Raw genomic sequence first — 26883 nt, forward strand, 5'->3', positions numbered from 1 at the left:
GGGGTAGAAGGGGCATGGAGGAGGGCAGATTAAGGCCTCCGCAGTGAGGGAGGGAGTCAGGCACGGGAAGGGGCAGGCACTGCTCAGCCACAGCAGGATGCGGGACAGAGCCGTGAGCAGTTCATCAGGGGAGAAGTCGGGTGGGGAGAGGGAGAGGAGTGGCTTCCACTGCTGCATGCACCCCTGAAGGCATGGGGAGCATGTGCATCCGGATCTGCATGTAGAGCAGGGTGGGCTGCCACTGCAGGCTATGGCTAGGGGCTGCACCAGGCTCTTGCTGGCGGGGATGTTAGGCTGGGGACTGCGCTGAGGGCAGGCAGTGGCGGCGCTGGGTGGAGTCAACAGGGACGGGGCTGCAGCCACCCCAAAATTTCCTGCATCCCAGCACTGCTACCCGCCCTGAACACAGCCCCTGGCCCCACAACCTTGCCAGTAAGAGCCCAGCACAGCCCCCACCCACAGCCCAGTGGCAGCTCACCCCACTGCACCCTATGCACAAATCCACACCCCTCCCATGTCCTCTTGGAGTGTGCACAGCAGCGGAAGCAACCCCCACATGCCTCCCCTGACTAACTGCTCATTGCTCTGTCCCACGCCCCATCCCGGCTGAGCAGTGCCTGCCCTTGTCCCATTCCCTCCCTCACCACGGAGGCCTCAATCTGCCCCCCCATGCCCATTCCCCAGCCACAACTGACTTACAAGCCAATGTTGCTCTCCAAGCAGCCGGGCTGCGCTCCTGGCCACGTGCATGCTACAGCTCTGCGCATGCATGGGGCATTTAATCGGCCACATTATCAGCCAAATCGGGCAAAAAAAATTGATTTCCAATAATGTCAATTTTCCTCTATAACAGTGCCAATCTGATATGGCAGGGGTTTTCTGGTGGGTGCCCCTTCCAGATGCAGATCGGTGGGGAGGGGTGCTCACAGCTGGCCAGACACAGAGCTGATGGCACAGGGAGCTCACATGTGGCTGCCACCATCATCTATACACTCCATGTTGCCGCAGGGAACCACCTTCCCACGCCCAAATATCCCCACTTCTCCGTGTCACCAGCTTTGCGTCCAGCCATCTGTCAGCACTCGCTCCCCACCAGCACACAGTGGCAGCAGCACTGAGTGTATAGATGGCAGTGGGGGTAGCTGCTATGTGTGAGCTCCCTGCGCTATCACCGTACACCAGGGGCAGGACAGGGTGCTGATGGCCAGCCAGATGCAAAGCCAGCAGTGCAGAAAAGAGGGGATACTTGGGTGCAGGAAAGCAGCGCACGGTGCTCAGTGGCAGTGGCATAGAGTGATGGATGGCAGTGGCTTCACCCCCCATGCTGCTGCTTCCCAGATATCCCCACTTCTCCACACCGCTGGCTTCGCGTCCAGCCGGCCATCAACAACACCCCTCTCCTCCACCAGCCGGCCAAACGCAAAGCTGGCAGTGCAGAGAAGCAGGGGTACTTGGGCAGAGGGAAACGGCACACAGTGGCAACACGGAGTTATGCATGGTGGTGGCAGCTCCGCTCCCCCGTGTCACCACTTCCCAAGCACCCCTGCTTCTCTGCGCCACCACCGCATGCCCCCTGGGGACTTCCCAAGTACCCCCAGGGGTACACATACCCCTGGTTGACAACAACTGTGATATGGGACTGATGTATCAGTGCACCTCTACATATCAGTTTACATTAGGATGTAAAATTGAAATAAAACATCTAAAGCAAACTCCGACCTCTTGCTGTGATACTAAAAATCAACAGAAAGAAATTCACACAGACTGAATTATTGACTCATGGACATATTATGCATGTCTTATTGCTTCTGGTGGCAAGTCATTTCTTCCTCTGCAAATTTCAAATTAAAAGGATAAACAAAGACAGCTTTCTCCTAAATGCTGTCATTATTTTATCTTTTAAAAAAGACAAAGCAGTAATTAGCTACAACAAAAGCAATAATTTTCGCTTAGAAGATATTTAAAAATTTTACCACCCATTTTGGCAATATCTAATCAAATAACTGATAGCATATTTTACCATTTTAAAAGCTGTAAAAGCATTGGGCATTATAACACACTTTGTGACATTCATATATGTTGCCTCTATATTATACATAGAGGCAATATATCTCACAATACAACAACTAGAGGTCACAAAATGAAACTAGTAGGTAGTAAGTTTAAAACTAACAAAAAGGGAGTTTTCTCATACAGTATATAATTAAAGTGTGGAACTCATTAGAGTTTAACCAAATTCAAAAAAGGGATTAGATAAATTCTTGGGGGAAAAGTTGCATCAGTAGCTATTGAATAGAGAAGTTAAGGGTACAGCCTCTAAATTGGATCTTCCTAAACCACAGGTCAGCAACCCCCAGCACACTTGCCACAGCATGGCATGCAAAGGGATTTTGCTTGGCATGCACGCCTCAGGACAGATGGCAAAGGAGCTGCAAGGGGCCCGACCTTTGTTGTGGCACCGCAGCCCTGGCTGCCAGCAATGAGCGGGCAGCGGGGAAGTTGCAAGCCACTGCACCAAGGTCTGTGGAGCCCAATCCCAGCTCGTTGCTAGCAATGGATTCATGCACACTGTCCCGGGACCCGAGGAAGCCGGGAAGACTTACCGGGAGAGCAGGAAGCCGCGACGGAGAGAGAGCCCGCACGGCTCGTTAGCCGTGTCTATGTACAGCTGCGGCCGGCAGCTGATGATGACGTCAGCCGCCGGCCGGGAGATTTAAAAACGGCAGCCACCGCTCCAGTGGCAGCGGATGGTGAGGGGAACAAATGGCTGGCAAAGCCGCCCCTGCCATTAGCCCAGAGGGACGGGAGCTGCAGAGCCAAAGTGTTGGAGAGCCCGGGAGCCTGGAGAAGAGGCGGAACGGCTGGATCACCAGCGGATGAAGCCTGCGGTGGCAGATCGGGTGAGCAACGAAGGATCCAGACCACCCAGGAAGATCCTGAGACGCTTGTAGTAAGTGCCATGGCAGTGGGTGCAGGAAGCGCCGAAGAGGGGCGTGAGGCTGAAGGCTCACTTGGCGGGAGAGAAAGATCGGGGTGGGATAGCCACCTGGAACAGAAGGTGTCGATTGAAGAATACGGGGACAGCGCTATATATCCATCCAGGAGACGTCACTCCTGGGCAAGATCTTAGGGGCGTTGGAGGCAGGTCAGGGAGGTAGACCTTATAGAAGGATCACTTTGAGGAAGTACGCAGCTGATGGTGTAGGGTGACGGATCGGTGGTGCGAATTATCCTTTGTAATAGGGCTGGGACATCTATATCGGCGGAGAAGGCATCGGATGGCACATCACGGAGCAGGTGCAGGGAAGTGGAGACCGCAGGTGGCATGAGGCCGGGGTGTAGGGGTGGCAGGAGCCCCATAGGTAACCGACGAGGCCAACCCGGGACACTGAGGGACCCGCGGACTAGCCCCACCCCACTGGGATAACAGCAAAGTCATGGCAGGCGAGAAGCGGGGTTGTCGAAACAGGTATACAACCAAATGTAGTAACACCAACATTTGGTGAAGAGGGCGGTCGCCAGGACAGAGCCAGACTACTCGTAGAGAGCTATGAAGGCCCGTTGGGGACACATACCTCCAGGCAGACAGCAGGGAAAAAGAAAAAAAAAAAAACCGGCTGAGGCTGCACTGCCACAACAAGGATCAGGCCCCTTGCAATTGCCCTGCCACCTCTAGCACACCAGGAACTTACAAGTTGAGATTGGGGTGTTTTTGGCACCCTACCCAAAAACATTGTTGATCCCTGTCCTAGACCTTAAATGCTGGAGATTGCAAGCGAGAAGCACAGAGGAAAAAATCCCTGATTGTACCCTGTTCACTTTCCCTTTCAGCATCCACTCTCCACTACTGTGTGACACGGGATACTGGGCAACATAGACCTGTGGTCTGATTCAGTAAACTACAGTTCTTATTACAAGTAGAAAGGGGAGAGAAAAAACAACTTGTTCAAGGTGATATTTCAACTCTGTAGCAAAAACAAGATCAGCATTCAGGACCTACAGATTATACACAGTAGAGTGTACACTTCTAAAATTTGTACACGAATGTCAAATTGGCAAAGGCTGCATGAACTTTGGAAGACAAGGTTAGAATTCAAAATATTTAGGAGAAATGTTCTGAAATAAATGGGACATAATTCAGTGAAGACCACTGCAAAATACTATACTTAGGTAGGAATTGTACAAATATAAGATGGAGAACGAAAGGTTAGGGAACAGTTGTGCAGAGAAGAATCTGGAGGTCATAACAGATCACGAGCTGAACATGAGGTAACAATACTGTTGTGAAAACAGCAAACATTATACCAAGGTGTATAAACATGAGTGTCATATGTAAGACAAGAAGTAATCCTTCATTTCCACACAGCAACAGTAAAGCCTCAGCTACAGTTCTGTGTCTAATTTTGGGCATTACACTTAAAAAGTGACATGGACTAACTGGAGGTAGTTCAGAGGAAAGTAGCAGTGGTCGAGAAAGTTATGAGGAAAGCTTAAAAAAAAAAAAAAAAGATTAGTTCAATCCAAAAAAAAGGCCAAAAGGGAGAATGTAACAGTCCTCAAACCCGCAAAAGTTTTCTAAAGAAAGAGGTAATAAAGTTTTATCCCATCCCCACTGGATATGAAGGAGCAGTAATTCGTTTAAAAATGCAGCAATGCAGATGTAAATTAAATGTAAAGAAACTAACTCTAAGGCAGTGGGTCTCAACCTTTTTAGACTCGAGGCATGCCTCTGAAAATGCCGGCTTTTAGTTTTTACTTATTTTTTGACTACAGAAAAAATAACAGGGCAAATCATTGGTTGCAAAGACCTCAGAAACATCACATCACATTAGAATGCTTTTCACAGTACGGGTTCCTTTTTGAAGCATCTGGGCTTATCTTGTGAATCACGTTTGCACACCCTGAAGTACTAAACACTGCATGGCATGCTGTGGAACCCCTGAAAGGTACTCAGACAACCCCCAGTGGCGGCTGGCTGAGGGGATGCTGCAGCAGTCACTGTCACCACTACTGTGGCCAGGGGGATCTGTTATACATGCCTCCTTCAGAGCCAGATCATGAGAGTAACTGTAGCAGACATGGATGCTCTTGCCCACAGCCCTTCTCAGTCTGACCTTACATAGTATCTCCTGGAAATGGAGACGTGTGGGGCAGGTGTAACTGTCCCAAAAGCCTCCATATTACTTTATGCAAGCAGGCATACTGTTCTCTTGCAGCTCTTGCATGTTTGGCTTGAACATGCCTTCTGAAAAATGGCCTTGCACCCACTTTTCAGTTCAATTCTAACATGGCAGTGGTGGTACTGCTAGCACTGCAGCACCCTTGGGAGGCTCTCATGACACCCTGGTTGAAAATGCCTGGGGTAAATAAACATCTCCCGGGATATAGTTTAGCTATTTGATCCTAGTTTCACACAAAGGATGGATTAGAGCATAGTTTCTCAACCTGTGGTACAGGTACCCCTGAGGGTACACAAGACACAGGCAGGGGGTACACAGGTATCCCAACACTCTCTCTCTCTCGCCCTCTTTTCCTCTCAAACTATGGCAAAAAATTTGATGCACCATGCATTAAAATTCCCAAGGAATCATTTGGCGTGCCGCACTTTGCACAGCACTGGGTTCAGCCCTCCTAACTTTGAGCAACATCACTTCTAGCCCAGGTACATACTTGAGTTGTGCACCCCTGGTATAAAAGGTGGCAACCCTACCCACACCAGATCAGACATCTTTCATATCACGGCCTTATATACTTAGCCCTTCTTCCAACATATAGCACACATTAGTCTGTAAATATAAAATTCCCTGGAAAATTACATGTTGGGGTACTTATTAAAATTTTCAGACGTTAGGGGGTACTTGCTACTTAAAAGGTTGAGAAACACTGGATTAGACACCTCAAAATGTCAAGATGTCCTATTTTCTACAGTTCTCCCAATTTAGGAGTTAGCATGCAAGAATATTATTTTGCTCCTTTCCATTCTGTATTCAAAGCGATTTTGTTTCCTATAAATATTTGAGAAAAGCAAAGCATCTAGGTATATGCAACTGGCATACCTTACAGGGAACAGCATACTGACACCGTAGGAAATGCATACTGATTTTATGGGAGTTAAATCTATGCTTGAAAATGCTGCTAGTATTAGTGAGGTTACATGATCAGTAACCTATTTCAAATCATGATATTAAATTACCAAGTAAAACTTACCTTGGCCACCTTGTATGGGAAATCCAGTCTCTATTCGCACTGAATTGCCTGCCCCCATGGGCCCATTAATCCTGACATCTTGGCTTCTACTTTGAGCTAAAGCCAAGTTGATAGCACCTTCACCTAAAAGGAACACACATCAGTAATGCCAAGTGATATGTATCTGCAAATCATTTCCTTTTTCTCTCCTGCAAAGTGGCATTAAAAAGACACACTACCAGCCTTGACACTAAGCTCTGACCTGTTGTGTGGGCTTCTAAACAAAGAGCAGTTATGTAATTCACTGCTCTGGCCTTTTCATTACCATGTATACCAGGGGCAGGCAATTCCTTTGGACAGAGGACCACTTACTTAGTTCTGGCAAGCTGTCAAGAGCCGCACGGGTAGTCCCGCCCCCTAACCCCTGCCCTTTGCCACCAGAAAGCCCTCCCTTTACCCCTAGAGGTACTCCTTTCAGCAAGGGATTTTGCCATCTAGGAACCAGAAAAATACCAAATTATATTCTAAAAAGCGAACATCTAAAACATTCATTAATTTGATTTTTTTTTAAAGTGTCCTGGTTTACTTGTGTTTGTGTAGTGTACATAGAAGTGACTGCACAATAGCTTAAAATGAAGTCTTACTCTTATACATTGTGGGGGGTGGGTATAGGTTTGTGCAGAGCTGTAGGTGTGTCTTTGGGGGTGGATAGGTATAGAGGTGTGGGGTGAGGGAGCATGTGGTGTGTGGGTGGGGGGCGGGTGGCTGGGGTGCATGAGGGGTGTGGGGGTCTGCATGTATGGCAGTGCAAGGGGGTGTGTGGGTACATGTATATGGTTGGTATGTATGTGGGCCTCATCCTACAAACACACACACACCCCGCCCACTCCTGCTCCTGGCCCCAGTACCTGGAGCAGCCAGCAGCCAGCAGGAAAGCAGGAAAATGGCAGCTACAGGCAGGGGAAAGGGACAGTGAGCAGATGAGGGGGAGCACAGCGATAGCTGGGTGGAAGCATGGCGCCTGGGCCATTATCCCGGGGCCAGCACCAGCAGGGCACAGAGCAGGGCAGCAGGAGCATGGGACCCGTCCCCCTCCAGCACAAGTGGTGCCAGACCCCACGCTCCTGCTGCCCTACTCCAGGCCCGCCAGTGCTGGCCCTGGCACACCAGCATGGGCCTGTGTTCTGGCACACCCCCCCCCCCGCACCTGTAGCTGCCATTTCCCCACTTTCCTACTGGCTGCTCCAGCACCACGTGGCTCCTAGCTGCATCACCAGACTGCGGAATTCAGCAGGAGCCAGCCTGGCCCAGCTCCGAGGACTGGGGCAATCCCATGGTCCTCCCCTGGCTTCCCCTCTCCCCCACATTCTTAACTGAATTTCCCTCTGGGGCACAGGAAGGCAGGAACAGCCCCAGGAGCACCGGCCAAAAGCCTCTGCTAGGCATGGGGCTTCCAGCTGTGGTGACGGGTGGAAGGAGGCTGGGGGCAGTGCAGGGAAGGGCAGGCCTTGGTTTTGTGCTGTCAGCTTCCCCGAGGTCCTATTGCCAATGGCTCCTGTCATCTTTGACAGGCAGCCAGGAACAGATAAATATTAAGTTTTCTAAATTTTTTAGGGGCCCCACAGGCCAGATAGACTGGCCTGGCAGGCTGTATCCTGCCCACGGGTCATATTTTTCCTGCCCCTGATGTATACAATACAGACTATGATCTTTTAAGAAAAGAAACAGCTGCATGACCCAAGATTTATATGCTTAGAGTTCAGACCCTGAATACCATGTCCTGAGCTGCTTGAAGCAGTACCCAGGAGTACAATTTTACTTGTAAATATCTACTGAAATACTCATTTTAAGAATTCTCATTTCAAGGTTCAGCAAGCAGCAGAAAAATCAATATGCATCATTTTTAGCTAAGTAACATTTTGATTGTAGTACTGAATAAAACCTCCTAGAATTTTAAGATACTCAAAAGACTTCAAATTTCAATCAGTTTATTATTATCATTAAAGTTTCCATAACTGAGCATTTTAATAAAATACAAAACAAAAAAACAAAAGCTAACAGGCATTGCTTCAAATTAGTCAAGTTGAAGATGGTTCTGAAGCCTATTCCCAAGCACATTAAGGTTGCCATCTATGCTTAGGGCCCTCTCTACGTGTGCAGGTAACGGTGCAATGGGATCAAATGAACAATTGACACAATGGCACCCTCTGCCACACATGTGCATGGCAGGAGGTGTGATTGTGGCATTGCACATTAGTTCCCATTACACCTTATTGCCAGGGCAGGGGAAGCACAATCCCAGGCTACCCCTGCACCAAGGAGAAGCAATCTCCTGTGGCTGGGAACCCCACGTATCCCCGGGGTTGGAGGATCGCCACAGGGGCAATCTCCCCACTCTGGGGTTGCGGGAAAACCCCCAGGGCCAGTGGATTACCACAAACCTCAGCCCCAACCCTTGGGGGCAGGCGGTGGAACCTGGCCCCAGGGATTTTCCATAACCCTGAGCCCTAAGGATTGTGGCAGCTTCAGTCCCTATTGGTCGGGGGTTTGAAAGAAACCCCCAGACCCTGGAGATCACAGCTGCTGCAATCTCTAGAGCCCTAGGGTGTTATGCTGAACACAGTACACCCCTATAGCTGGAAGCCCCATTAGCTGATGGAGCACCCAGACAAAGGGAAGACCCTGCTTCATGTGCAAATTAAAGCTCAGTATCAACCAGTTATAAAGTTAGTACACATTTTTTAAGTCTATCTTTATAGCTGGTTGGAGCTTTTTATTTTGTGATAGCTACTTTGCACGTGTAACTAGTCTTCAGATGCTTGTGCAATTAACCAGTTAACCGCACAATACCTGCAATGTGTCGAGGGGGCCTTAGTTCCAGAACATTCACAATTTTAGTACATCTTAGAAACCAAGTGTGAAAATACCTTCAATTTGAACTGAGAGAATTCCCAAGTCACGAAGCTGCTGGTTGTTGTTCTGAGCCAAAATTCGCAGCCGCTCCGCGGCTTCTCGGGGTATGTTAAAAGTAACACGTACACTGTTCCAGGGTTCTACCTTCTGCAACTTTAACTTGCTGGATTCTTAATTAAAAGAAAAGAAAAATATAATATGAAATAATTCTTCAAATAGAAACAATGAACTAACAGAACAGAACATAGCCAAATATGTATCTCAGGTTTCCATCCATTAAAATTATCTACAGTTATTTCATTAGCTGGAGATAAGCAAAGTTGTCTAAACACAGTTGCATATTAATTTCTACATGCCAAACCATACCTGTTATTTCCCTTAAAAACAAACTATATCAAAAAACCTCACAAGATAGGTTTACAGCACAGCCAGAGTACCTGAGTGAAACTATTTAAAAATTGAACCATTTCTTTGCAAGTAAACTAGTTTGTAAGGGTGGGATTATTCATAGTAGATAGGTTTACCTAACAGTCATATACTAGACTCCCTTCACAGAGAAGCTAAATTTAAGAGTGCATGCTGATCTTTTATTTTTGTAATAATTCTCATTTCTATACATGCTTTAAAAAATTTTATACCAATATTCAAAAAAAAAAACAATGCCAACTGAGAGTTCTGAGATTTCTCTTTCAATAGGATGCATGAAAAGACAATATCCTCAACTTCATCTAGCATGTTCATTTTCCGTTGATAATTAAATCCCATCCAAATACAGAAAGCATGTACATAAGACATTATATCTTATATTTTTGGCAGGTTTTCCAAATATTTAAACAATACTGTAAATACTCCAACAATCTTTATCCTTACCAGAAGTTATTTAAACAGAAAAAAGGTGAAAGCCAGGAAAGTTTTATTGAATACCTTTAGTTAAGTTAGAGTTATCCATAATGTGTTACTCCACAGTACATTAAAACCATCTCAAAAGTTGTTCCTAATATAGATTTTCAGGTCTATAATTTTTAACTCTTTGGAAAAGATGGCCTCTAAAATCTGGCCTATATATTTGCTATTTCCATATTATTTAAAGACTTAAGTCACTTGTTAATTATTTGCTCTTTAAGACCTCTCTCCTGTGAAAGCAATAACCATTCTTACCCAGTACCTTATTTCCTGCCACTTTAGTAATCTCAGTATTTCCAGTTTATCCTCTTTACTACTCACAGACATTGCTTCTGAGGGTGTCTTCTTTAATCCTCTTTGTCACATTCTGACACAAAGAACTAATTCTTTGGCCATTTCCTTTTCAGTAATCAATAGTTCTTTATTTTTCTATCCTATTAACAGCCTGCTTGAAACTCATTTTTAAACCTCTACAAGAGATGTATTACTGGTTTTAATATCTCTAGTTGCTAGTCCTCCAGTTTCCCTTCTTGCCTTTCTAAAATTATACTACTACTTCCAATACATCTCTTCAGTTTACACTCTACATAGAACAAAACAGAGCTTTCAAGCTGTATCAGCTTCAGCCAGCGGTTCTTAACCTTTTTAGACTAAAGGTATCGCTCAGAAAATGCCAGCTCTTACCTTTCACTCATTTTTTACTACGAAAAAGACAGAGCAATTCTTCCTTTGCAAGGAACACAGTGGATTCCTATATGAAATCTCTGGGTTTAATCCTGTGAACCCTGCATAAATGTTTGCACACTTAAGAAATAAAATTGTGTGGTACCCCATGGCACCTTTAAAAAGATCTAGTACCAAGTCACTCTGGTTCAGAACCACTGATTTAAGCCAACTGGCATGTCATCCACATTAGTTTGAGAAGCCTGGTTCAAGTGAAGATGTTCACTTCTTTAGGTTTTAATCAATGTTCTTCAATTTACCAGAACACTGCATAATCCAACATGTACTTTTTTACTGAATACATCAGTGGTCCTCAGCTGGTGATCCCCCTCACCACCTCATACTCAAATTGAAGATGAGGGGCTTTCCCTCCCCCCTTTTTAAACAGGGGAAAACACCTCATCCTGGATGCAGAATTTTGTGAAAAAATAACCCTGCTACATTTTGTAACAATCTAAATTGGTGTCAATCGACCAGTCTTAACTGGCCCAGCAGCCACATGAGCAGTGAGTGTTAACCAGAGCCCTACAATAGCATATGCATCTCTAGGTGACTTGTCTGAGTCAAGGAGCATTGGTCTGAGTATCACTGATCTAGAATAACTTAATTTAGAACAATATGACTAATTATCTACATACATGGCTATTTCAAGGAAACAGCAGGTGGAAAAAAAAAAAAATGAGAAGAAAATAGATTACCCATGTGTAAAAGGCCAGGCACATTCTCCAATATGATACCTAGTTTCTTTTTAAAGTCCTTGTCATCTATATTTCCTTTAAAAGCTACAAAGATTGTGGAATCTTCTGTACTGTCCGGTTTCAGGTCATCTTCCTCCAGTCCAGAGTCAAAATCCACCTCAGAGTCTTCCATAGTTGAGGAGCACCAGGAAGTGTGGATATCTTTTAAGTTAGGTAGATCATCTGAAACCATGGCTATTTTCCAGCCGTGTAAGCCAGTCAGAATTTAAAAGGAAGCTTTGAAAAAAAAATATTTATTGTAAAATAAGTATAACTGGGCATGTAATTCATGAGAACACCACAAGTACTAAATGCTAATTTCTACAGAAACAGAAGTCAGTAAAGTGTTATAGTGCTACAGTATAAAAATTTAATATTAAAGAGTCTAAAATACTGTAGCATCACATTAACCTTCCATTCAGAAAAAAGAAGTGGAAGAGAGGGAGCAGAGCAGCAGCAATGAAGCAGCTCAGAGAAACATTCCTAGCTTTCTACTACAGGTGGAATTGTGCTGCATCTCCACCCTCAGGCTTCCATCATGAACACCACCCACCATAAAGAGCACAAGCAGATAGGATACAATAGCAACACTTAAAAAAAAAGCAGCATAATTCTATTTTCTTTTCTTTTTTTCTCTTCTCTTAAACCACAAAAATGTAAAGCATTCGAGAGATCACATGAACAAGCTGGAACAGCTATGGTAGGTAGATAGAATGGCCTCTATATTCCCATCAAGCTTTTCCTAATGTTATAGTTATTAAACACCTGACACCAATAGTTCTTTACAATTTTCTACCGACACTGATGGCTAAAACCCCTTATATGCTTATGACTGCTGGTGAGATTTTCCAAAAGCATTAATGAGGGAACTGGCCACTCTGACAAAGAATAGCCTTGTCCACATACTGCAGGAGATTTAGGTGCAAGTATCAAGACCTCGTCACTGCATATTTCAGCAGTTTGGGTAACATGGAGAAGATTAAATAAAAACAGCTGAAGTATTTAATAACAGAACTTTTAAGCCCTAACTACTAAAGCCTCAAAGAATGCTGGCAGAATTTAAGAAGGCCATGTTGTCTATGAACATCACAGAAGGCAAACAGGGACTGCTAATACGTAATAAGTAACCCACCAGGCATCCCAGAGGCTGCAAGACAAACAAGTTGATCTCAAAAACTGTAGTCATCATAATATCCAGGCTGTTGGTCCGCTAGAGTTAACCAAAGGGACTGGCTCACAGATTTCTTCCACGCTTGATTAATCAGAAGTACTCCAGTTGACCTGTAAATGTAGTCAGTTTAAAAATGAATAAATAATAATTTAAAAAAATCGGTTTACACTCACTGCCATACCAGAACACAGTACTGGGTTAGTGAGCTCATTACTCTGTTCTGTAGATGAAATCCTTGTGTTAAGCACAGCCAGGATCTTGTAAAATTTAAGAACTTCTTATTAAAAGAAGTCACCAACAGAGATTTTTGGGGCTGATACCTATAGCCAATATTTAAGAAGGCATATCGGCCAATACCAATCTGATTTCCGATACAGCTGTCTCCAGCTGGCAAGTTCAGTGTGGTGGAAGGGGAGATGGGAGGGATGGGGCATGGGGGGAGGGAGGACTGTGCAGGGATCTTCTCAGCAGGGGCTGGGCTCAGAGCAGGCACCAGCAGGCAGGAGTGGATGCAGAATCCTCTCAGCCTGCTGGGAACCGCTCCAAGACCAGCCCCCTCCAAGAAGAGCCCTACGCAGCCCCAGCTGCAGCCCACCCTATGCAGATCTGGGGGGCACACGCCCCCCCATGCCCTCCTGGGGTGCAAGCAGCAGCAGGAGCCACCTCCCCGCTCCCGCCCTGCTCCCCACAATGCATGGGCAGCACCTGCCCCTGCCCCTCCCTCACCCATCGGGCCAATATCCAACACAGCCAGTTTTCCTTATATCGGTATTGATCCAATATTGGACTGATGTATTAATGTACCTCTACTTAAGTTGGTTTTCAAGGATTTTTACATGGAGACAGAAAGAAATGCCAAGTTTTTAAAACCAAGCCAAATGCAACTTCAGGGAACAGAATATGCACTCCTTTATCCAATATGTGAAAGGAAACCCAAAATAGCTAAGCCAACTGTTCTGATCTCTGGATGAGTGAGACCTGAACTACTATTCTTTGCAAAATGTGTATTCTGTTTCCAAAGATCTCTAAATACATAGTGACCTACAATGTATACGAGCCTGGGGCTTAACCCCTACACTTTCTCCAACTGTATTTTGGATGGCCGACTTATTCTATTCACTATTAATGTAATATTACTTAAATTCCTATTCCAGGTATTAGCCATAAATTTGATTAGGGTACAACTAGGCCATAAACATAATCTACGCTATTAGTTGTTATGTTTGCATATACATGATTTGTCTATGTTGTACAATGATAGGTGATAAGAAAGTGGATACTTGCCAGGGGTGCCCATTTTTTGCCTAATGCTAGCTGTTGCCAAAGCCTAGAGACCTGTATAGTAGGCATGTGCGAATAGGGAAGTATTAAATTCAGATCTGGCCGATTCAGAGGATTCAAATCACTGTTGCCATTCAATTCAGCTGAATCAGTAATTGGAGATTAAGTGCTGATTCGAAGATTCGCATAGGCCGGGGAGAGGCAGGAACAGGTACGGATGGCTGCAGGTACCCCATCAAGGGATGGGGCTGGGCAGGACAGGGCAGCCATGGGGCCTCCTTCTGCGGCTCCCCCCCACCCAAGGAGAGGCAGGCACAGCCAGAGGAGCCACAGGGGAACTTGTAGCTGCCTGGCTCTGCCTGCCTCTCCCCAGCCGATCCAAATCCCTCTGAATCTTTTTTATTTGGATTCAATTTGGACCTTTTAATGGGTCTCCCAGTTCAACTTGGATTTGGAGATTTGGCCACCAAATCAGGGTGAATCTCCTCCAAATCAAATCAGCAACCAAAGCTTTGCACAGCCCTACTACATAAACATATAGTGCACTGGTCCTAGGTTGGCTTGTCAATTTGCTAGCCACAAATTTTCAGCATGTGGCTGAAATAGTACTTACCTTCTCTATACCTTTCAGGGCAAGTTAAGAAAACTCATTCCTTGCAATTACTGCCAAAAACAAACCAATTTCCCAAGAACCAAGACTATAAAGAACAAGTTATTTAAGTTCAAGAGTACTCAGAAACATCCATGAAAACCTTTATAGCTCAAGATGGCAGGCTTCAGAGCAGGATGTAGGTAATTTTTGGCAGAGATCCAAAAATAAGCCTTGATAAAAAAAGTGATAGGTGTGATAGGTTAGAGCTTAAAAGGTGATTTGCAAGGGGATTTAAAAAAAAAAAAAACTAAAAAAAACGGCCCCTTCCGTTTTTTTAAAGCAAGTAAGGTCAACCTAAAAAGCTTCTTTCAAAAATAAAATTTAAAAAAGTTACAAGACCTTGGACTTCTGCATTTAACACATATATATATCATGGCTGATAAAACTGTATGTATGTACATTTTGAATCCTTGCACCTTTGAAACCTTGATGTTCTTTCTACATAATTTTATGCATTGTCACATTGCCTGCACACAAAAATGCACATCTTGTCTATGTTCTTCTTCCTGAAAGACTACAGATAATAGAGGGTGTTTATACACGTGCTCAGGGGGGAGGGGCAGGAGGCGGAGTTCATTAGAACAGCTCCAGGACAACCACTCATTAAAATGCCACAGCATTCTGTGTATTCAGTATCCTGTATTTAAAAATGGCCTCAGAGATGCTTTAACTATAGCTCATTCAATGAGTTTTAGTTAAAGCACCCCCACCCCCATTCTGAAATGCAGGAGGCTGAATACACATGATGGCAAGGGAAGATGGAGCATTCCAATTAGAATGTGTCAGAGCACATGTATAGGTATCCAAAATACAGAGAGTAGCGCTACTTCAAGACAAGTATTAAGGAAGTAAGAAAATGAACAATTAAGATGGGAAGGGATTTTCAGGTACTATTTAAGATTTTTGGGGGGGTTTGAAAAGTCTAAATAAACTTTTTTTGGGGGAAAAAAGATCTCTATTTACAGTTCTGTATACCTGCCAGAAAGGACAGAGAAAGCCCCTTTACAGTTCTCTGCACTCACAGAAGAGAAGGAAAAATAAAACCTTTTTGAGGGGTGGGGAGAAGTCTTTCAAGCCTTTGTTGTATTGAGGAAAAAGAAAATACATAAAAAGGTAGAAAGGCTCCATTTCTCCTTCTTTGTAAATCTCTTTCAGGAAACTGACAAATGGGAAACAATCTCAGACATAATCAAAAAAATACAGGTGGACTACATGCCTGATGGATTTCAGTCAGAAGTTTACCGCACACCAAAGTCATTCCACTTGCGACAGCTTTTTAATCATAAACTTCCCTTTTAATCTCTTTCCCATTAGATCTAAAATAGCAATCTTTCCTTTGACTATGGATAAAACAAAATCATGATTTAAAAGGGCCCATAGAGTATAAGATCTTCACAAAGATACTGCAGCTCAGATTGAATTACATCTGAATTTTAATGTACCAGATCTAACAAGATCTGTTAAAATTATAATCAGTATGGACAAAGATGTTCTACAAATCATAATACAATATAGTCTGCTAAATCCCAAAGGATCATAGCCATTGTTCCACCTGACAAGGAAAGCTTTTGATTGTGCTAAGTTTTAAAACGTTCCTTAAATTTTTATACATTTTACTGTTGGGCTAAAGCACAACATTTAGGCTCATCAGCAGAAGTTCCTTTCTAAACATGGTCCTTTGACCTTTCACACTCAACCAGTATACTTATCAGGGATGCCTAATACATGCATCTGTTCTCTCAGATGACACACACTTTGGGTTTGATTCATACATATTTAGGGTCAGGGACAACCTATCTTGGCTATAATATGAGGGAACTGGGAATACAAAGAGTCTGTAAAAAGTCTTCCTCTATAGAAAGAGCACCACTGTTTCCTAAATCAAATCGTGATGGTGCTCCTATTAAAAACAAAATGTTTATGGAGTAGAGAAAGATATGTTGGTCTTAAATCAGGCAGAAGACAGGGCAAAGTGGCACCCTGGAGACCAACTGATTCATGCTAAATTTCATAGCGTATAATGAAGTATGCTGTTGCTTATGAAACCTTATGCCTTTCTAACCAAGTTAGTCTCTAAGGTACCATCCTGCCCTGCCTTCTGCCAAAATCTTTATATGTATTTGTTTATAAAATTACTTTCTATAAATGACTAACTGGCCAATTATGTACCTACATTCAACAATCCTTTCCCAACAGGTGCACATATATCTGTGCTAAATTTTATACTGTTTAATAATTCCTTCAACTAGATTAGCCAAAATTAAAGATATTTCAGTGGGACACTGGTAAGCAAAATCACTAGAAACAAGGTGAATATAATTTCATGCAATTTCACAATATCTCCTTAATTATAACCCAAACATAGTCCAGAAATTGCAACCAGCACTACTCAGATTTATCTGCTTTTCAGTAGCATACTTTGCTTAAAGAATAATGAGGCTTGTTTCTGTTGTAGTTTTACTACTATAGAGTTTCCCATGCAGCATTTCTCATGGAACAATTGATTCCAGACCCCAATCATGTTACCTAATAATGATTTACAGCAGTGGTGCCCAACCTTTTTCGCCCCGTGGACCTGATCCCAGCATACAACTTCCCACCTTCATGCAGCTGCATTGGGGCTGGAACCTGATCCCTCTGTGGCTGCATGACACTTGGAAATTTGGCAGTGGGGGAGCAGTTACAGTGATAATTGTCATAGCTCCCCCAAATATCCAGACCTGTGGGGAGTCCCACAGGCCAGATAACACGGCTCCATGGGACAGATATGTCCTGCAGGCTGGGGGTTAAGCATCCCTGATTTACATTTATGTTGAAACTTAACATTCTCATCAATCATTGCCCATTTTAAGAAGTTGAGGTAAGATCAGTTTTTATAATAAAGTAAATTTGGAAAAGGCTTTTCTTCTCTCACTGCAACTCCAAAATACAACTGAGCTCAAACTAATATTGACTCATCTTTTCTATAGTTCTGTGATATCTTCTGCAATTACATGCTTTATACGAACTTCCAGCCAGCTCAGTAAATATTTTCAAAGCACATGATTTCAAGCAGAGCACACTCTGGCCAGCACCAAGCAAAATGGGGGATGAGCACGTGCTGAGAGCAGAGGGCATTACAGACAAAAGGGGCCTGGGATCCTGCTACTACCTGAGAGTGATCTCCCAAAGTAGAGATGGACAGAGTTTCCTTACAAGAATTCTCATCCTTTACTAATGGATCTGGGGAGCTGAAAAAAGACACTAAGGACTGGAACTGTTTGGAGAGGTACCCCTCCCCACTCCCCATACCTCCTGGATGAGCCACTCATGGCTCTGTCCCACATTCCTCCCCTGGCTGGGCAGCACCCTCAGCCCCACTCCTACCCTCACCTTGGGGGCTTGATCTGCCCTCCCCCCCACCAATGCCCCTTCTCTTCCATAGACTTACCTGCAGGGTACTGCTCTCCACGCTACCTGGCTGCATTCCTGGCCATATGCATGCCAGAAGGCATATTATATTTATCGGTGACATTATCGGCTACAGCAGCCAAAAAATCCAAGAGTCAATAATGTTTATTTTCCTTTTAGGGGTGCCAATCCGATACAGCACTGCTATAGTTGGTGCACTTCTAATACACACTATTTTTCAAATGTTCCAATTACAAAGTTTTACTGAGCACATTAAAAGTTTGACACTAACTTCATTGATTCAATGATTCAGTTAAATGTATTATGAACAGCATCTTATCCGCCTCCTTTTTTATTATGTTCCAGCACAATTATCTTATTGCCAGTTAAAATTTAAATTAAAGTAAATGATTAAATCTATGTAAAAGAATCTAATGTCGTAATATGATGAGATTGTTTGGTTTGGCACAAAATCTATAAGAACTTGAAAAACCCTCCAAAAATTGCAGACTACTGGACATTAATACTCCATGAAACCGAAGAAAAGACAATGAAGCAGTCTTGTAACGTAAGAATCCCTGAAAATAAAAACTAAAATATTTGAGATTTTATTTTCAGAAAGAATTGTAAGTACTGTTAGTTCCATTTGTCTATACAAACTATCACATGCTGAGTGCCAGCCTTCTGTCCCCAGGGCACTAGAGACTGAGAATGTCACTGAAGTAATGCAATTTGCCCCTCTGACTGACATGTGAATATACACCAGGGGTGTCAAACTCAAATGACACTGCAAACTGAATTCAGACCACAGGATTTCAAGCCAGCCTACAACACATGAACAGTGGCAACAATAATGTTAAACCCCATGGCTACCAGACCCACTGTTTCAGTGCCCTGATCTTTCCCTCTGATCTTAATTTCCAGGAAAACCAAAAACCCTTACTTCAGCATCAACGGGCATGGGCAGACAAGCAGTGTTAACTCCCGGTGTTCTAGGGCCATGCTGAAATACCAGCTCTGGCAGCCACAGGGATTAATATTGCCACTACAGACCTCCAGAAACTATAGCAATGACCCCTCTTGGCTGAATATTTAACACCTCTAATGTACAGGCATACACTGTAGCAGACTGAGCGAAAAGCTTTAGTGGTCAGTATTCTGACTTGAAGTCACCAAAAATCAAAGACTTTGTAGAAGAAGAGAGTTTATAAATAAAGAAGAGAGAAGCAGGAGATCCCCAAATACCCCATGTGCTCTCTTGTACTTACCAAGATAACCTGCAAAATGTCCTTAATTTAAGTCATTTAAACATCTCTCCATTAATTCCAGATGGGCAAGCATCTTTAAGCTATATCCTAAAGCAGCCCCAAAGTTTAACCCTGAAAGAAAAATAAATGTGGTTCATTAAACAAGTATATAAAAATATAAATCTATTCAGTATTTTCAATCAAAATGTTTTGGGGTTTTTTTTGCTGAAGCTGATTACTAGAAAAAGTTTTCCACTAGTATTTTAAATACAAAGCAAGCATTTATTGCTAAAGTATAAACAGTTCTAAATCACAGAAACAGAATGCCAAACATTTGAAAAATTGAAGTTTCATTCAAAACAAAGTTTCTATCCATCTTGGTTACAAAAAGAAACAAACAACCCCTCCCATCCCAACATCAGAAGATTCTTCCAAATTCAACCTATTGCCAGCTTTTCAGTATTTTAGTGTTCAGGGCAGTTTCACAGCTGGTATTCCAATTGCTACAGACCTCAGTGGGTGCATCTACAGCTGCTCTTTAATGCACAGTAGAGTATTTTACTGTGCATTAAAGTATCACATAAAAAACCGTGACATTACACTAATGTGCAGTAAAATAGTCTACTGTACATTAAGCATCACTAAAAAAAACCCAAACATTCTCAAATGAGCTACTACACATTAGTACAGACTAACACACATTAATTTAATACCTGACACTGGAGGTATTAAATTTAATGTGCATTAAAAAAGGCACATTATTGCATGTGTAGACATGCCCAGAGAAACTCAAGAATTATGTTAATATTATGATGACATGCTTAAGAAAAATTCTAGGTTTGCCTCTAATGCTGCTCATAAGTTAACTCACTATGGAGAATGACCCCAAAAATGGAGGGAAAGAGAAGGAACAGAAAATGTTCAAAGACATGAAGGCTCAACTTTTCATAGTGGTGTCTGTAAAGAATTCTCAAGAGGAACCAGCAACCAAAGAGATCAGCACTTTCTTCCTTCACAGCAATGGGATTCTCACTGAAATGCACTACTGGAGTCCTCCCCCGATAAATATCTAAACTATTTTTTCATCCCTTCATATTTAGTCAGATAACATGTCAGAAGTAGATACTATCTTAGCATAGAAGGCAAAGCAATGCAAAATGTTATATGAGACTTGAGTGGCAAAAGCTTATGCTATAACTACAGGGTCTCCAGTTACATTAGAGTACAGACAAACCTTTCTAATCATATGACTGGATAATCAAGCTGACAAGCAAATTAAAATCAGCTGAAAATGAACAAACTGTAAGAGTCCACAATTTCATACAAGAATATACAGTCAAATTAACAATGCTTTCCGCAACAGTCTATATTAGGCATTGTATTATTAGAAGATTTTTCATTTCTGTAAAATGAAAAAAATGTATTATATTAGACACTACCTGAACTGGATCTTGGAACAACCAGACAGGCCAGTTACTTATTATAAAACCTGATCTCTGACCTCAGAGGATGCAAAGCCAGGAAGTTCTAACACCTTAAGTAGAAGGTTGTACACACAGATTGTATGTAAATCTCTCTCTAAACAGTGAAGGGACAATTATAGTAGTTGTGAGAAAACCAAATGGTTTTAAAAGATGCTACACAGAATTATGATCAAATGTCAACTCTCAATTGTGTATTTTAACATGCATCAACCATGTTGTATTCAATTTTAGATGTAACTTATCACTGTCCAGTGACTCGGTACAAGAACTAGAGGCTGAGATTAACTGGCATGAATATTCCCCAAAGGAAGAGTTCTATGTACCCCTTAGGTCTGTATACTGAACAGTTTAAATCACCACAGCTGTACATAACTTTAAAAAAGTAAGAAAAGCTAAATTCATCAGGAAATTAATCAACACAATTACAGTTAAAATGATCATAGTCATGTCTTATTTGTATTTGTTGCTACAAAATCTAAACAGACGCAATATTTTCTTTTCATTGTTTATATTTTTCTGCCAGCAACTCTGTCCATAATCACAAAGCAAAAGGCACTTTGAAAATTATCTTCCATATTTCTTCAAAATATGACCGGTAGCTTGCTAGGATGTAGACAAGCCTAGGCACTTGATTTGCTTTACTGTTTTATAGTACATTAATTTGTTAAAGTTTGATAAGAATTGTTGAAATGTTATGAAGAGACTGATTCTGTGCGTCACTTAATGCATCCTCTTGATCTGAGGCATTTTAATTTTCATTGTACTTAAAGTCAACTGATCAACAGTTCAAAAATGACTCAAGAATGCAGATGGTCATAAACCTACAACATAGCTGCAATAAGTGACTTGTATAAGAAATTAATATTTTCAGTGGTTAGGTTGAAAAAGGGGACCAGGGAAGAATCCCTCACTCATCCTATACAACAAATTCATTCTTGGAAATTAAACTTGGTGAATCAGGTTTACCTTTATTATTATTCATCTTGCACAAGAGGAAAACATATTTTGACTTAGAAATAACATGAATAAAATATTCTGTTCCAGAAGAAAACCAACCTGAAGTGAATTTTATAGTACTGCAACCTTTTAAGATTAACATGTACTTGAATGCACTTGTGTAATACCAAGTTAAATAAGCTGCTGGTTAAAATTACATGGATCTTAACAAGGAAATGTGTTTCAGTTTGATTTTTCAAACACTGAAAGGAAAACTCATATTAATTATAAAGAGAGAATCTTTTCGTGATCAAATGCTGTAACAAGTTTTATACTGAAAGGTGAATTTAGCCATAATTAAACCAACCACATTCAAAATTCGAATGGCTACTCCCCTTTAAGAATCTTGTTCAAGTACATAAAATCTGGGTATACAACAGGGCCTGGTATTCTGGTAATTATAGTTTTTAAAAAAAAGTTGCACTGATTTTTGTTTTCCACCAAGTTAAAAAAAAAAAGTGTTTGGCTGAAGAAGTCCAAATCTAAATTATTATGCTCTCCTTACTGTAAAATTTCCTCAAACTGGTTTGTGAAATAAAGTCTAGCAATTCTAAAATAGAATTCAGCTTGAAGCTATGAAAACAGGTGGTCATATATACAGTTTCAATAATGTCAAACTTTCTATGCAATGCTCTGAAAAAATGTCTTGTCAGTGACAAATAGAACTTTTCCTGACAAGTAAAAAGGTAGTGACAATTCTACAAAACTTCAGCTTTCTTCTTTAAATCTATGCATTTATAAACAACACAGTTAAAAGATTTTCAACATGAGCTCATAAACTGATGTCTTTCTGATCCTACAAACAACTCCAGCAGGTCTACTGCTCCCAGCTTTCTTCAAGAAATTAGCAAGACCCTGCATGCTGTCATAGCTGCCATTAAAAACCCTGTGACCAGTAGGAAAATTAAGAAAAAGCATGTTAGTTTCACTCTGCTGTCTAAGGAACAGACACAGGTTATTCATAGGGTAAGATCAAGAGAAAGAGAAGCAGGCACCTTCCCAGGTTACAACTGAGAGACTGGATAAGTGTCCCCTAGACGGTACAAAACTCACAATCCTCACAAAGCTCAAAGGAAGGAGAATTTCTCTTCCCCTATAGCAACCAGTAGTATATATATGTCTATATGCAGAATGTAAAACCTAATTTTATCACACACCTATCATCGGTTGACACAAAAGGGAGACCCCTATTCTGAGGCTAGCCATTATTTTTATTTAGAACAATTTATATGTCAAAGGATATATTAAGGGCTTAAAGAATTTACATAAATCAATAATCAGAAGAAAAACCGCTGTATCCTTCCCTTCACACAGTCACCAAAACAAACTGAATCAGAGTAGGTACTTTTAGTCTAAATATTACCAGATAGTGGAGGCAATTAACTTAAATTGTACTGCACCTAGATAAGGCTTCACTCACTGGCTTTATCCAGCTCTCAATCTCCCCAAGCTCACCCACTACCCCTTCTCTCTCTCACAGCTCCTAACATAACACTACATTCTGAGATCACTCAGAAATTGAATTGAATGCAGCCCAATTATGGAACTGAGTGTCTGTCACTAGAGGCACCTGTTACCTCTAACACAACAGGAGTTAGTTTTTAACTTTTAATGTTTCAAAAGTAAAGGTTTAACAGAGAAACTGACTTCCTCCCTGCACTGTATTGTCACAGTAGCAGTTAACTAAGACAGTATTTCCATGAACAACCCACAATTATGAAACTCACTTTTCCCCACCTGGGCCACCAGAGATCAGATCTGTTAACCTTCCAGTTATGCTGCATATTCCACTATTTTCTTTTGTTAAATCAAATGTAGATGAGAGGGAGCAGGCCTGTTAATAAAACAAAATTTTAATAATACCATCTGCATTGCAGAATAAGATGCATAACATTTGAGCTCTGGTAGACAAATGTTTTAAAGGGAATTAGAGAGCTATTGATCCCAATGATAAACTTGTCACCAGCCATCCTGTTTACACCAGAACATTGACTAACCTTTCAATCCCAGCTACATCATAAGAGAAAGATATTTGTAAAGGTCACCAGGACCCAAAACAACTGAAGTTTTACAAGCCAAGCACACCACCCTGAATTACACCTGGATTTAAACTATGAGCTAGTATAAACTAAGAAACAGTAGAATAACATACAGTCAGCAAAAAGCATTCCAATACATGGTTGAAAATTCCAAGAGGCCTACAGATGCAGCTCTCATGGGGCCAATGTTACAGTGATCTACTCTGAAGATGAACAAGATGAAGAGAAGTGGACAACAATGATGAGGTCACCATCCAAAAGGGAAGACAGCAACTTCTGATGAACCAAAGACAAAAAAGACGCATCTAAATAGCTGAAGCGGACAAGGATAACAGTCGGAAATGGAAATCTGAGCTTTTCACCAGGGTACTGACCCTGGTCCTTAACACTGCACCTCCATAGCTATCTTCTGTACCACAGCCTCATACTTACAATAGCCTAGTATTTTATAAGTGTATCTCCAACTTCCCTTCCCCTCCCCAACCAGCTGTTATTAAACAACCTCATGTTTGCCCACAATATAATGGGACAAGAAACATTTCAGCATTGTGTTGTCCAAAGTTCTATTTATGAACACTGATACCTATTCACAAAGAGCGTTGTCTCCACAATCATAAATTTGCCTTTAAATCATGGAAGTATGAAAGATGACAGCATCTTGTCCACAGCATCTCAGACATAAATTAACAGCTTGTAAAATATCCTCCTACAATCAAGTGACAGTGCTATACAGATGCTTTAAGCCTTTGACATCCTCAAGAATAAAGTTATCTGCCACTACAGACACTGTAAAGCAAATACCTATGCAACCTAGCTGGATTCAACCCACTAACTGAAATATATTAGATGTTAAAATAACCACTGATATAGACTTTAAAAAGTCTAGAAATGAACTGATAACATTTACTGGATTTAAAATATTTAAACACCCATAGCTGAGTTACATGGGGCTGTGGTCATGATTATCTTACAGACCTCATACAAAGTAGTTTTAAGGATGTTCACTGAAATGTAGCTCTGCAGGTCCATACTCTCTAGTGTTTAAGCTATTAAAAGTTTAAACAGTATACAAAGTTACAAAGCCTGGATTTCCAAAGTTTCAAGGGAGTTACTAGACCCAAAATAGGCTACAATATTTCATTGCTCTTAACACGAAACTGACTTAACAGCAAGATCCTTAACAAGCAACTCTTCCATTTAAGATCTAGGGACAGGCTTTTATGGATAGTGTTGACCACAGGAACTCCAGTTTGTGGACTTCTATATTAAAAAGAAGAATTGAAACCCAAGGCAGGGAGGGATTTCGTAACTGTATCACCTGGATAAATGATAAACATATTTCAGAAAAACAGCAGGTCTACAAACAGGAGCCAGTTACGGTGAGGGGCCTTTATAACGAGAATTAGGAGCCCAGTATCACCACACAAAATGTCATGATGAAGCCAAAAGTAATCAGGGTTTGTAGTAGAGATAATATCTTTTATTAGACCAAGAAGATTTTGCAAAAAAAAATTCTTTAAGTTGCAAGCTTTTGGGCACAAACACCCTTCATCAGGCATTGGAGAAAAGATTGTAAAAGTTCTCCTGGATAGAAATGAAAGTTCATATTTCATAGGATTTCACAGAGGAGTCAATAAATGGAAAACTCCTCTCGGCAGGCAGATATGTGACACATGATAAAGCGAAGGTAGTCCAAGCTAAGTTTTAAATGAAGGATTGTGATCCAGTGAATAGGGTGGTAAATTAGAAGACAAAGAGACCCCCATTCCCTTCCTAGCTCTATCAACTCAGGATGTGATGGCAGCAACACACACATGCACACGCACACACCAATGTTCAAAAGTGACCACTAACTTTGGGTGCCTGACTGGAGATATCTACCGTCTAATTTTCTAAAGGTCTTGATGTACACATGCATGGAGCCTCTAAATTCAGTGGGTGCATGCACAGAATCAAATTAAACAAAGATGACATTTGATGTTACTCCTCTGCTTTGTCTCTATTTAAATCCGCCAAAAATGCACCACTTCAATTAGGTTGTATATACATATCAGTGCAACTGGAAGGTAAAGGCAAAAATATTTTATTTGAACCTTGTAGGTATAGGAAAGACTACACTTGCTATAACTGTAAATATAACAGCATCTGACGAAGTGAATTTGGGGCTCAAAGCTTGCATGCACTCACACTCTCTCATACTGCACGTGTGGGCAAGTGAGTGGGCATGAGACAGATAACAAGTATTTGCAACCTAATTAAAGTGGTGCATGTTGGGGGGGGGGGGATTTAAATAGAAACAAAGCAGAAGATTAAAATTAAATGTCATCTCTGCTTGATTCCCACCAAGTCCTTATACATATCTTAACTCGCTCTCAAAGCCTGCCTCTGGAGAGCCAGTGGAGAAGTCCAATACCAACTCAGCTCAAGCACGACAATCCCAGACCGCTCTACTGTCAACTAAATGGGAACTTCCACCAGGAGGCTAAAAAGGGTTTATTACCTGGCTCCTTTCCAGAGGGGTTGTGGAGGATTCAAATACAAGTCACAGACTGAATGAAGGGGCCAGTTTTGCCTGCACTTGTTCAAAGTTGAGAAACAGGGGAAACAAACTCAACAGAGGCCCAGGCAGGATAAAAAGCCCTGCACCAGACAAGCGCGTCTCCATGCTGATACTGCACTGGTGGCCCCGCGGGTTTGGGAGGAAACCAACCCGTCCCCCACAACTCATCCCCACCCCCAAAGTAAAACCTCGGCCTTCGTTAGGCCCTTCCGGATCAGGCCGCTGCTTCCCCTCCGCGGGCTCGGGCCTGGCGCGCAGTGCAGGACAGGGTGAGCCGGGGCAGGCGGGGGCCTGGCGCGCGGGCCGAGCGGCGGGGTCAGCGCAGCTCAAGGGCAGGGGTCCGGGGCGGGTGGAGCCGGTCCAGCCCGAGCCCTGGCGGCCGCAGTGCAGAGCAGCGCTGGACGGGGCCGCGGCCAGGCCGGGCCGAGCCGAGCCGGCCAGGGGAGGAGCCGCGCGGGGGGCGGGCTCGCTGCGACCAGGCCGGCTCCAAACAACAGGAGCCGGCGGCTCGGCCGGACCGTGACAGCGCGGGGCCTGCGGACAACGCGGCTCCGCCCGCGCCGGGGCCCTGCTTTGTGCCGCGGCCGGGGGCGCCCAGACC

General features: G+C 42.6%; 1 protein-coding gene across 2 annotated transcripts in view; it reads right to left on the reverse strand.

Annotated features, from left to right (window-relative positions):
• Positions 1-23854, reverse strand: part of NCOA6 (nuclear receptor coactivator 6) — an 85626-nt gene extending 61772 nt beyond the window's left edge. The window contains exons 1-6 of one of the 2 annotated variants that reach the window (XM_019539737.1): positions 23836-23854; positions 19225-19335; positions 12595-12743; positions 11424-11699; positions 9114-9269; positions 6208-6330 (exon numbers count right to left, since the gene is read on the reverse strand). In XM_019539737.1, coding sequence (XP_019395282.1) covers positions 6208-6330; positions 9114-9269; positions 11424-11655 — 511 coding nt within the window. In that variant the 5' untranslated portion in view covers positions 11656-11699; positions 12595-12743; positions 19225-19335; positions 23836-23854. Of the gene's footprint in view, positions 1-6207; positions 6331-9113; positions 9270-11423; positions 11700-12594; positions 12744-19224; positions 19336-23835 lie in introns of those variants that run through there. The other variant, XM_019539736.1, reaches the window with a different exon arrangement.
• Positions 23855-26883: the final 3029 nt, after the last annotated feature.

The sequence above is a fragment of the Crocodylus porosus genome, unplaced genomic scaffold, assembly GCF_001723895.1.
Source record: "Crocodylus porosus isolate Cpor-Errol unplaced genomic scaffold, CroPor_comp1, whole genome shotgun sequence".
NCBI lineage: Eukaryota > Metazoa > Chordata > Crocodylia > Crocodylidae > Crocodylus > Crocodylus porosus.